The 12,191-nt window shown below is 37.8% G+C and overlaps 1 protein-coding gene across 4 annotated transcripts in view; it reads left to right on the top strand.

Moving 5' to 3' along the window:
- Fam118b (family with sequence similarity 118 member B) overlaps window positions 1–12,191 on the top strand; it is a 46,136-nt gene that overhangs the window by 16,911 nt on the left and 17,034 nt on the right. For all 4 annotated transcript variants that reach the window (XM_020182703.2, XM_020182700.2, XM_074066405.1 and 1 more), the window contains 2 exons: window positions 6,536–6,628; window positions 11,089–11,341. In XM_020182703.2, the coding sequence (XP_020038292.1) occupies window positions 6,543–6,628; window positions 11,089–11,341 (339 nt within the window). In that variant the 5' untranslated portion in view covers window positions 6,536–6,542. The remainder of the gene's footprint in view (window positions 1–6,535; window positions 6,629–11,088; window positions 11,342–12,191) is intronic.

The raw sequence follows: 12,191 nt of genomic DNA, 5'->3' as shown, positions 1-12,191 counted from the left end.
ACTAGTTGAGTCGTTCTACCAGCCCAGGTATTTAATTTTTAAGGACTCTTTAAATCTGAAAGATTTATTTAAGGGACCGAAGACACAGCTCAGTGGTAGAACATTTGCCCAGCATGTGGGAGTTCCTGGTTCAGTCATCAACACCAAAAATAATGAAATAAAGTTTTTTAAAAAAAAATAGATTTATTTAATTTCTTATTCTCTTTTTTTTAAATGGTGCTGGAGATTGAACCTGGGATCTTGTACATTCTAGGCAAGCACTGTACCACAGAGCTATTCCCCTGACCTTAATTTCATTAAAAAAAAAAAAAATTTTAGTAGTGCTGGTATTTGAGCACAAGGCCTAGAGTTTGCTAGGCAAGTACTTTAACTTGAGCCATGCCTGCCAGCCCTCTGATTTCAGGTTTAATGAATAACCTGTTTGTGCTGGAATTGTTTGGTACGTGGAACATATTTTGACCAATTATTTTTAGTCTCCTTCCTTAGCAACACATGTTGTTTTCAGGATATATCTTTTCAAAGGCTTTACAGGAGGGAAAGCAGTAACAAAGAAGTTGTCATTCTTTGCATAGTAAAATCACTTCTAGTCACCCACTTTAATTCAAATAAGCTTTTAAGTTGAATGTTCCATTAGTTCTTGAAACAGTTTTGTTCACTATACTTGACGTGTTACTTTGGTTTTAAAATTGAAAATGACCTGCAGAAGCAACCCTTAAACTTGTGAATATATTGACAACCTTAAGCTTGTCAATACAGCTTATTTGGGGACTTGAGTTAAATGGCTTACTAGAATTTAGGGGGCTATATCTCTCAATTCTTCAGGTCTTTCAGAAATCTACCTCTAATGAGGCTCTTCTCACATTGTTCAGGTATGGGTAATTGTTTGTTATTAAAATGCTAGAATAAATGACATCAGTGTAGCATCTTACCAATGAATATGTTAAAGCAAGTTTTCAAGAAATGAGTTTATACAAATCTATCTGATAGAAGCTCAAAGGTGTCAGGCACACTTCAAAATAAAAGTAGGACCCCACTAAGTTAACCATGGGTAGAGGAAATATTTCAAGCCTGGGGTACACAGAGGAATCAGATTCCTGTTCAGCGAGACATGATTTTTGTATGTGGCTTGGAAGGAGAAAATGTGAAGCTTGCTTTATTCACTGATAGGAAAAGCTGCAGGCTACATGGTAAAGTGAATTCACTGAGCTACCCAAGCAAAACATTTCATTCAATTTGTTCATTGTCAACAAGCTATGGAATGCTCTTTTGTAACACCTTCATAGGATATCCCTTCCTTCTTCCCCCATAGCTGCTGAAACCAGATGTGTTGGAATTAGTTCAAAACCCGCAGTTAGAGGGGTTTGGTTTCTTCTCAAGTCGTAGGATAACTACCTTTTTCCTTTAAAAAATGAAGTTAAGCCATGTTTATGCTAGAGAAATAAGCCCCTGTTTATTCCAGTCACTGTTTCATTTTTTTTTAAGTAGAGGGGGAGAAGCTTGCTGTAGATACAACTGATTTTTTTTAACTGTAATTTTTTGGCAGTACTGGGAATTGAACTCAGACCCTCATACTTGCTAGGCAAACAAGTCCTCTACTACTTGAACCACACCCCTTATTTTTTTTTTTTTTTCTTTGAACCACTCAACTAGCCCATTTTTTGTGATGGGTTTTTCGAAGTAGTGTCTTAGGAACTATTTGCACAGGCTGGCTTTGAACTGTGATCCTCCTGATCTGCCTCCTGAGTAGCTAGGATTACAGGCGTGAGCCAGTAGTGCCCAGTGCACACACAACTGATTTTTTTTTTTAAGCAAAAAGTGTGCCACCCCATTGCCACCCTCTAGTCGTTTATTGATCCTTTATTTCCTGGCAAAAATGCTGAAAAAATGAGCACTTTTCTCTCCATTTGATTTATTCCACCTGCCACAGTGTATTTTTCCCAATTCCTCTGGCACGCTCCTTTTTTTTTTTTTTTTTCATTTTTCTTTTATTATTCATATGTGCATACAAGGCTTGGTTCATTTCTCCCCCCTGCCCCCACCCCCTCCCTTACCACCCACTCCGCCCCCTCCCTCTTCCCCCCCCAATACCTAGCAGAAACTGTTTTGCCCTTATTTCTAATTTTGTTGTAGAGAGAGTATAAGCAATAATAGGAAGGAACAAGGGTTTTTGCTGGTTGAGATAAGGATAGCTATACAGGGCATTGACTCACATTGATTTCCTGTGCGTGGCACGCTCCTTGCTTGTGCTGAATCCTATACACTGGAAGCCCAGGAGAGGCACATAGGTCACAATGGGGAAAGCAGCTGGGAGACTTCTCTGATGCCTGAGTGGATGGGGGCCAAATTTTGCCCACTGTGCTGACATCAAGATACGTGAAAGCAAGAGCTGCTGTGATTCTCTGATGGTTTCAGATCTACTGGTCCTCTGTTACGTGCAAACTTTCTCTTGATCCTTTCCCATGTTTCCTACTAGATTTTTCTTAAGAGATTCACCTTGATTTTTTGTTGTTATTGGTATTTGATTTCCTACCAAGCTGAAAGGTTCCACAGTATGTGTTCTATCTTACATGAAGATTTTGACGTTAAAAATTTTACTAGTGAGGTTGCTTTTCTCAGCATTTACCCAGTATCTAACTTTCATTTTGCTGTACTCTCTTGGCCTGAATGAAATATTTCTCAGTGGCTTAGCAGTGACTGGAATAATTAAGACTCTACCACAGGTAATGCCTTTGTTTTCTTGTGGCAGAAAAGCATTTTACACTTCTGCTATACATGGCAAGTTTCACCAAAATGAAAACTCAATATCAATCATGTGAAGAAATTCATGTGGGAGATCGTTGATGCATGTTAGGAATTCTGTAAGATTTCCAGTTAGCTTTGCATTCTTTAGCAGTTCTACATATTGTTTAGGTAAACATTAAAATGGCTTTTTTCCCCCTGAAAGTAGTACTCTGGGAAGAATAAAATACGCTTTATATCAAATGATACATCATTGGTGTTTACACATGTGAGATAGTATAGTGAAGACAGGAATAGTATGTGAGAAAACAGAATGAGTATATGATTATGTATGGGGTGGCCATACCAAAGTGGTTCTCCTTTAGTTCCTAAGTAATGGACCTGAAATATTCCAGTCAGGAACCATTGTCCGTATTTAATTTTCTTAAATTATAATAGATGGAATGGACATTTGACTCTTTCAAGTGATAAAGCAGAAAACTTTTTCTGAGCATTGGGTAGAAATAGAATCCAGCAAAAATGATCATGTATAATTTCCTGGAGAAAATAATAGGACTGATTAGAATTCTGGTGACAAGGAGTGGTGGGAAGTATATAACAAATAGTGCTCATCACCAAAGAAAGTGGGTTTGTCCAGCTTCTGAACTGAGTTGACTGCCACAAGGGCATGCCTTGATAGAGCCCAGTTTCGCTTTAGCTATTAAGCATTATATAGAATTACTTTAAGGAAATCTGCTTTCTAGAATGTTGTTGCCTTTTTTTCCTTTTTTTGCAGTACTGGGGCTTGAACTGAGGGCCTATACCTTGACCCACTCCATCCCTTATTTGCGATGGGTTTTTTCCGAGATAGGGTCTTGCAAACTATTTGCCCAGGCTGGCTTTGAACTGTGGTCCTCCTGATCTCTGCCTCTTAAGTAGGTAGGATTCTAGGCGTGAGCCACCGTGTCTGGCTTTTCTTTTTAAAATCATATTATTGTACTGGGGGTACATTGTGACATTTACAAAAGTGTTTATAATATATCTTAGTTAAATTCACCCCCTCCATCATTCTCCTTTTACCCCTTCCCCAATTCTTAGGATAGTTTCAACAGGTCTCATTTTTCCATTTTCATACATGAGTACCTAATATTTCTATCTTTAGATCCTTCCCCCTCCCACTGGTACCAGCTCCCAGATAGGATCTTTTTTACCTTCTTGTCCTCTGTTTTTGAAAAAAAAAAAAAAAAGACATTTTGTTTAAGATATCTATACAGAAAAAAAGATACCTAGACAGAGAGTTTCATTATGACATTTCCATGTATATATGTATTGAATCCCAAATTGGTTCATCCCCTTCATTTTTCTCCTTTCTACCTTAGTCCTTTTCTTATGGTGATTTCAACAGGTTTAAAAATTCTATATTCATTCTTGTATAGAAAGTACACCACCCATATTGACCTTCTTTACCTCTGTCCTTTACCCTCTCCCTCCCATTTGTGCCCCCCTCACCCAAATGTGTTGACCTGTTTGTTATTTTTGTCCTTCATTGTTTCAGTGTCTGTTCTTTGTTCAGTGGTATTATTGTCTTGGTATTATACCTGTATGTGCATTGTGCTTCAGTCAGTGTAACCCCCCTCCACTGCACTTCCTTGCCCTTTTTCCCCTATCCTGTGTTGTTTAACAGTTTTCAGCATTTTTCCTTGTGTCTTGTTCCTACACACATTTGATGTATTTCATTATTACTTATTATCTTTCTTTCCTTCTTTTCCTCCTCCCTTGGTCTCCTCTACCAGTCCCACTTTTGGATATGTACATGCTCTGTATATATTTCTATGTATAAGTAATGTTGCTTATATTTGTGTTGGGCCTATATTCTACATATGAGAGAAAACATGCAGCCTTTGACTAACTTCACTTAAGATGATGCTCTTCAGTTCCATCCATGTACCTACAAATGACAAAATTTCTTTCTTCTTTATGGCTGAATAAAATTCCATATTTTCTTAATTCATTTATCAATTGTGGGGGATCTTGGCTGTTTCCCTAGTTTGGCTATTGTAAATAAAGCTGCAATAGACATGAGAGTTCTCATCAGTAAAACAAGGTAATGACATAGGTTGAGAATCCCTTATCTGAAATGTTTGAGCTCAGAAGTGTTTCACAGTTTGGAAACACCCTATGTACACTCAACATATCAAAATAGTTGAGTTCTAGAAAAACTGCATTTTATTTAGGTGTTTCCTATTTGATACATTGTAAGAATCCACTGGAGCTGGATGTGATGGTGCATGCCTGTGGTCCTAGCTACTCAGGAGGTGGAGGTAGGCTGTTGTCTGAGGTCTGCCCAGGCAAAAGGCATGAAAAACAAACTAAAAGCAAAAGGACTGGAGGTATAGCTTACTTAACTGGTAGAACACTTGCCCAGCAAGCTGCAGGCCCTGAGCTCAATCCTCAGTACCTCTAGAAAAAAAGAAAAATCTCCTGTACATTCTGGTTCAGTCTTGTATCCTTTTAGCAAGCAGAGCAGATGATTGAGTTAAGGCAAGATTTACTGAATTAAATGATTGGTCTGTCTTGTCCTAAGGCCCAGCTTTCTCACCAAAGATTTTTAGTCAAAGATTTGACTAGAAAGGTGGTCACTTCTTAACTCTTAGGATTGTATAATTCTTATTTTCTTAATGGTTACAATATCAGAAAAAGATTCTATTATATGAGATAGACTATGGGATGAGGAACTGAGTCTTCTGTTTACCAGAAAAATTAATCCAGCAAACTTTATAAAAAGTTTTAATGAAGCTGAGTAGAGTGGCTCATGCTTATAATTGTAGCTACTTAGGAGGCTGAGATTGGGAGGATTGCAGTGAGGCCAGCCCCAGTAAATAGTTTATGAGATCCCCATCTCCAAAATAACCAGAGCAAAATGGACTGGAGGTGTGGTTCAAGGAATTAAGAGAAAAGCTTTTCAATAAAATAGTAAACTTGCAATAATCATTAGTAATTTGCTTCTTTCTGAATACAGACAATGAAGCATAATAAAATACCCAAAACTGTAATACTACTGATGTATTGTCTTCTACATTGTATTTGAAATATTATTGCTATTTCATTATCAGTTCACTAAAGTTTTGAGCAATTAAAACTTCTTTGTAGTTTTTACTCTAATCTGTAGGAATTGTTTTGCTAGTTAACCCAGCACCTGAACACAGTTAGCCATTTTCCATACATCTTTGCATGTGAATACCTTCACCATTTACAGTGACTGGACTTAAAACTCCCCTGCATATTTAGTTGCCTATGAGGGCACAGTTGTCTAGTAACAAGGAATTCCTAACATCAGCAAATTAGTATTGATTTTTCTTAGCCCACTGATTTCTTCAGTGGAGAATAAGTGGGTAATTTGGAGCTTTGAGCACACTTACCATGGATTGTTTTTATCTTCTGAGTATTCCTCAACCCCATCTCAGAGGGGAGGATTACAGATGTTTCTTAAGTGTCACAAAGTGATGGCCAATAACTGGCATGAGTTGACATTGCTTCTTTGGTGGGAGATTGGGGGGAAGCCTTTAGAAACAGAAACAAGGTGTCATTATGGAGAACCACAGTCTTACAACTCCGAGGTTACTTCTTTTAGACTATTTTAATTTACTTAATTCCTTAAGTTTGGAATGCTTGTTAATTAATGGAATTTCATTAAGCAGGGGACACCACCAAAACACCTTTAAAGGGTACAGAGCTTATTACATTTGTTTTTATGTTCTATTTTAAATGATATAATTTATGGATCTAATCATGGTACATGGTATCTAATCTGTTTTAGAAACTGGATGGCTTCTACAGGGAGCCAGGCCTCTGATATAGACGAGATTTTTGGATTCTTCAGTGATGGCGAACCCCCCACCAAAAAGCCCAGGTAAACAAGAGAAAGGGAACCAGAGGAACACAGAAAATTACCATTAGTGGGAGGTAAAGAAAAATAATGAATTCACCCTGTATTCCAGGTATTTTTTGCTAATTAATATTAGCCTTCATTTAAAAATTTAAATTATTTTTATTTTGGATTTAACTTTTTGTCAAGGTAATATACGTAATGTAGTTTTTAAAGTCATTACTTCAAGGCTGAGGTAACCAATTTGAATTTTTTTTTTCTTTCTTCTAATATTAACGTTTACTTTTTTGGTATTGTTTTGTTTTTGTGTTTGAGCCAGGGTTTCACTATGAATTTTCAGTTCTTCTGCCTCAGCATTCTAAGAGCTAGGATTACAGGCCTATGCTACCATACCCAGTAATATCAATATTTTTAAATATTTTATTTGTACTGTTACATTTTTGTTTATTTCCAGTGGTAGAGGAGAAGGATTCAGTTTGCTCTGTGACTCCTCTCATAGTTGCCCCACAGGCTTCTCTTTATCCTCCCAGGATTTTTATCTCACAATGCTGAGTTCAACCAGGTTTGAATACATACATCATTATTTCTTTATAAATAGTATTTATTCATGGCTGAGCTTAATGTGTTCTGCTTATATTTCCATTCATGCCTGTCTTTTCCTCTGTTATTAAAGACAACCTCATTTTTTGTTTGCTTTGTTTTCTTTGTACCTTTTCATTTATCCTCAAACATGGTAACAGGAGAATAAATCTCCTAGATGTGCTGAAAGACATCAGAAATTTGCTAGTTTGTTTCATGGATTCTTCCTTTTGGACTCAGTGCACTATACACAGCTATTCCTGAACTCCTTTTGTTTTGCTGAAGCATAACCTTGTATGACTTCTCAAATAAGATCCATAGCTGGGTGCTGGTGGCCCACACCTGTAATCTGAGCTACTCAGGAGGCAGAGATCTGGAGGATCACAGTTTGAAGTCAGCCTGAGGCAAATAGTTTATAAGACCCTTGAAAAAACCCAATACAAAACCAGGCTGGGAGTGGCTCTAGTGGTTGAGCACCTGCCTAGCAAGCGCAAGGCCCTGAGTTCAAACCCCACCCCAGAACTACAAAAAAAAAGTACACAGGAAAAAAATTTGGTGTTACCTTAAATATCTTTGTTATATGCTTACATTTATTTGGTGGGTATAGACTCACCAGTAGGAAAAAAATTTTTCCTAGAATTTTAAAAGTGTCACTTACTCTTTGCTAACATCTGTTCTTGCCAAAATAGCCACTGTGTGTTGAGTCCCAGCTGTGTTGGTAAGCATTTCACTGCTGTGACAAAACACCGGAGAGAAATCATCTTATTTTGGCTCACAGTTTCAGTCCATTGGCCCCATTGCTTCTAGGCTGTGGTGAGGCAAAATGTTATGGCAGGGAGCGTGTGGTGGCACAGTGTTGCTCTCAGGTCTGCCAGGAAGCAGAGAGAGTCAGAGAAGAGGGGTCCAGGGACAAGGTATACCTTTCCAGGACATGTCCCCAGTGACCTACTTCTTCCAAGTAGGCCCTGCCTTCCAGTGATGCCCTCAGGTTATGAACCCACCAGTGGATTAATCCAGTGATGAGATCAGAGCCCTTAGGATCCAATCACCTGCCAAAAGCCCCGCCTCTGAGCACTTCTGCATTGGGGGCTATGTCATCAACACATGAGTCTTTCGAGGGGGCATTCCAGATCCAACCCACCACAGTACTTTGTAGTAATCATGTGACATCCCTTACTTTTCTTTGCTTACTAGAAGTTTAAACGTCATTTTATTCTCAGTAACCTGGAATTTCACAATGATGTGTCTTCAGATAAATCTGGACACTGGCTCTTTCAAACTACCTACCAGTAACTTCACTTGAAGAAATTGTGTTATATTAACTTACTTGATTCTTTCCAGTACAATTTTATTTTCTCTGTCTTTCTTTGTAGAACTCTTGTTATTCAGATTGTGGACCTTTAGGATTAAGTCTAATTTTCTTATATTTTTCTTAATTTTTTTTCCATTTCTTATTTTTAAATTCACTTTTTGGAGATTTTCTCAGTTTTATCTTATGAATTCTTAATTTCTGTTGGACTTTTAATTTTTTTTCCAATTTTGTTTTTTTGATTTACTTTCTGAGACAGAATCTTCCTATGTAGCCCAGGCTGGCCTCAAACTTGACATCCTTCAGCCTTAGCCTCCCAAGTGCTGGGACCACCATGCCAGGCTTATATTTTTAATTTCTAAGAATTCTTTTTGTTTTCCTATAAAAGCAATTTTTAAAATCTATGTGAGGATATCCTTGTTTTCTTTTAAAATTTTCTTTGTTGCTGTATTGTCTCATTTCCTCCAAATTCCTCTCTAACTGCTAGTTTGTTTTTGTGTAATTCTTTGGGTAGGGCTCTTCCTCAAATATAAAGTGACCATTGTTGGCTTGTATTTAAGAGAAAACACTAAAAAGCCATTTGGGAGTCTCTATGTGTATATAAGGGGCTTGGTGGGTAATGAATTTCTGAGTGTCAAGCAAGGACCAGGCTCTATAGTTGAGGAATTCAGAAGTTATGGGTCTTTTTTCCCCTACTGGCCAAAGAGGAATCCTCCCTTTTCCTGATTGGATGGGAGATGGAGTGGGTTAAAGTTGACTTCTAGTGTTTGAGAGGCTTGCCCTGGGTGTAGGGAAGTCTTTTTTAATCCTCACCCCATACTGTGCACAGTGTTCTCAAATGCAGAGTCCTCTGGCTTACCCTCTCCAGAAGGCAAGCCTTTAGTTAGTTCTAACTGCTTCTGATAGACTTGAGACTTGACTTTCCTATTTTAGCACCCCTCACCCCTCTACCTTCCCATGTATCTGCATGTTCCCAAGGTTCTTCAAAGGTTATCAGCTTTTATGCTACAACTTCCAAAATTTTGCTGCGTCTGTTGTCTTGTTTGATGTCTCGTCCTAACCTACTTTTTACACATGAATGTCTATTATTTAGTGGTTTTAGGAAGAATCACAAAACACAACTGTTAAGTTTTTCCTTATTTACTGGAAGTCTTAATTGAGAAAATTATAGCTCAATTATCCATATGTACATGGTCAAAAACAAAAATTCAGGGCTGGGCTGAGAATGTAGTTCAATGGTAGAGTGCTTGCTTAGCGTGCTGGAGGCCCTAGGTTTGATCGCCAGTGCTGAAAAAAAAAAATTCAAATAGTACAACAGTTATAAAGGGCAAAGTAAAAGTCCTTATTTTCCTAATCATCAGTTAACTAGTGTTTATGGTTCTTGTGAATTCTTCTAGAAACGTTCTTTGCATGTGTATATTTGCAGGTATATTTCTGTATAATATCTTGATTCCTGTAACTGAAACATACTTCATCATTTGCTTCTAATGTCTATTACCAGACTTTTCTAGTACATTAAACTTTTGAGACCAGGTACTCTGTTTTGCCTATAAATCCATCCCTAATGCCTTCCATAGTGTCTGGTACTTACAGGTTTTTTTCCTGCTTGTTAAACCTTGAATCTAGGAACTTGGTGGTAAGAAAGGCAGTTCAAGAGATTCCCCCAAAATCACGTTTCCAAATGCTTTCTTTCTTGGGTTTTGTCAAAATACTAATCCTGTTTCCATTCATTTTATTATTTGGAAAATGAGTTGGGAAAAACAGTTTCTTGAAAAAGCATGCCATCAGCAGAAATGTAAATGAAGGAACACATTTTAAACAGGGATTTTATTATTGTCTGTAGAGTGAAAAGGGAATGGGCACCAGAAATTAAAAACTTGTGCCCATGTTATCTCACATAAGTGTTTACAAAGAGAAATCTTGGCTTATGGTGAGAAAGGAAAGTTTTGTTTTTTTTTACTTTTTGTCATATCCTTTGTTTAGGTATGTGACACTCGTGATTTCAGAGTCCTGGTTGCCACTCCTCCCCATACCCCAGGGATCTGTCCTCCTATTTGGCAACCTCATACTTAGTTTTATCTTTAAAATGCTTACAAAATTGGGAGTTAAACTTTTTATTTACTTTCTTTTCATCTCCTGTTTCACATTTCTCAAAAATGGGGGCTTAATTTGTGTAGGGATCTTCCCTCTCTTTCTGGAATACAGATCAAACATGGTCTTTTGAAATTTAATATTCATTTAAAATATAATTTAGTTGGCAGAACCCAGCTGAGCCATAATACATTTGGACTTTTTCCTACTGTTAGTGGATTTTCTTAGGTTGAGAGGACTATAAAGGAGAAAATTGATTTTAAGATTGTTTCTTAGGATTGCTGAAATAAATTTATTACTTGTTTTCCAGAAAGCAGTGCCATAAAATTGTGGTGTTTCTTTTGTTTAAACTACTTTAGAGAAGTATCAGAAACTGGTACTTGTCATCTTTGTGAACTGTAAAAGTTACAGCTGAAAACCTGCTGTTTAGTGTTAGTCACATAGCCTTCCTGCACACTTCATGTCTGTTGATGTTCCAATTCTCTTGCATGATTTGTTTTTTCAGAAAGCTGCTTCCAAGCTTAAAGACTAAGAAGCCCCGAGAACTTGTGCTGGTGATTGGAACAGGCATTAGTGCTGCAGTTGCACCTCAGGTTCCAGCGCTAAAATCCTGGAAGGGGTTAATTCAGGCCTTACTGGATGCTGCCATTGATTTTGATCTTCTAGAAGATGAAGAGAGCAAAAAGTTTCAGAAATGTCTCCATGAAGATAAGAACCTTGTCCATGTTGCCCATGACCTTATTCAGAAGCTCTCACCTGTGAGTACTCTCCTGCGTGCATGACATTTGAAGGTTCCTAGAATCATGGCTAGCGTGCTGAATGTAACAGGGAGATTCACTTATAACTTGTAAATTTGTATAACATTTGACGCTTCTGCAAAATCTGTGTTTATGGAATCTGTTTGGGATGGTTGTTTTGACCCCATTTCACCATGTGAGTGTATTTGTGATGTTGAAGCTTTTATGCACAAAAATGAGACTGCTTGACCCATTTTAACTGTATTTTGAATTTTTCTATTCTCATTACTATAAAAAGTGCATTCCCTGACTTCCATGTTTTTTAGGAAACCTCAAAAAAGAATAGAGATAATTCGGTTTTTTGGGTGGTACTAGAATTTGAACTTGGGGCCTCACACTTACTAGGGAGGTACTCCCTAGCCCAGAAATAATTCTTTTAAGACCAACTTTAATATTCATTTAGAATAACTCAATATTTATAAGGAATTTCATTTTGTTTTATCAAACTGAGTTGTATAAAGGATCTCATTGTCTTGCTTTGCCTTTCACTGGTGTCTCATACCTGTAATCTTAGATACTTAGGAGGCAGAGATTAGGAGGATCTTAGTTTGAGGCCAGCCCAGGACAAACCTTAGTGAGACCCTATCTCAACCAATAACTGGGAGTGGTGGTGTGTATCTGTCACTTCATGCTACATGGAAGGCTGAGATCAGGAGGATAGCAGTTCCAGGCCAGCCTAGGCAAAAATATTTGTGATAGCCCATCTCAACAGAAAGAAGTTGGATGTGGTAGCATGCACCTGTCATTCCAGCTGTGGCAGAAGTTTGTGGTCCAAGACAGCCTGGGCAAAAAATGAGACCCTAGAGACTCT

Source organism: Castor canadensis, chromosome 2 (genome assembly GCF_047511655.1).
Source record: "Castor canadensis chromosome 2, mCasCan1.hap1v2, whole genome shotgun sequence".
Classification (NCBI taxonomy): Eukaryota; Metazoa; Chordata; class Mammalia; order Rodentia; family Castoridae; genus Castor; species Castor canadensis.
This window is presented reverse-complemented; position numbering and strand designations above follow the sequence as displayed.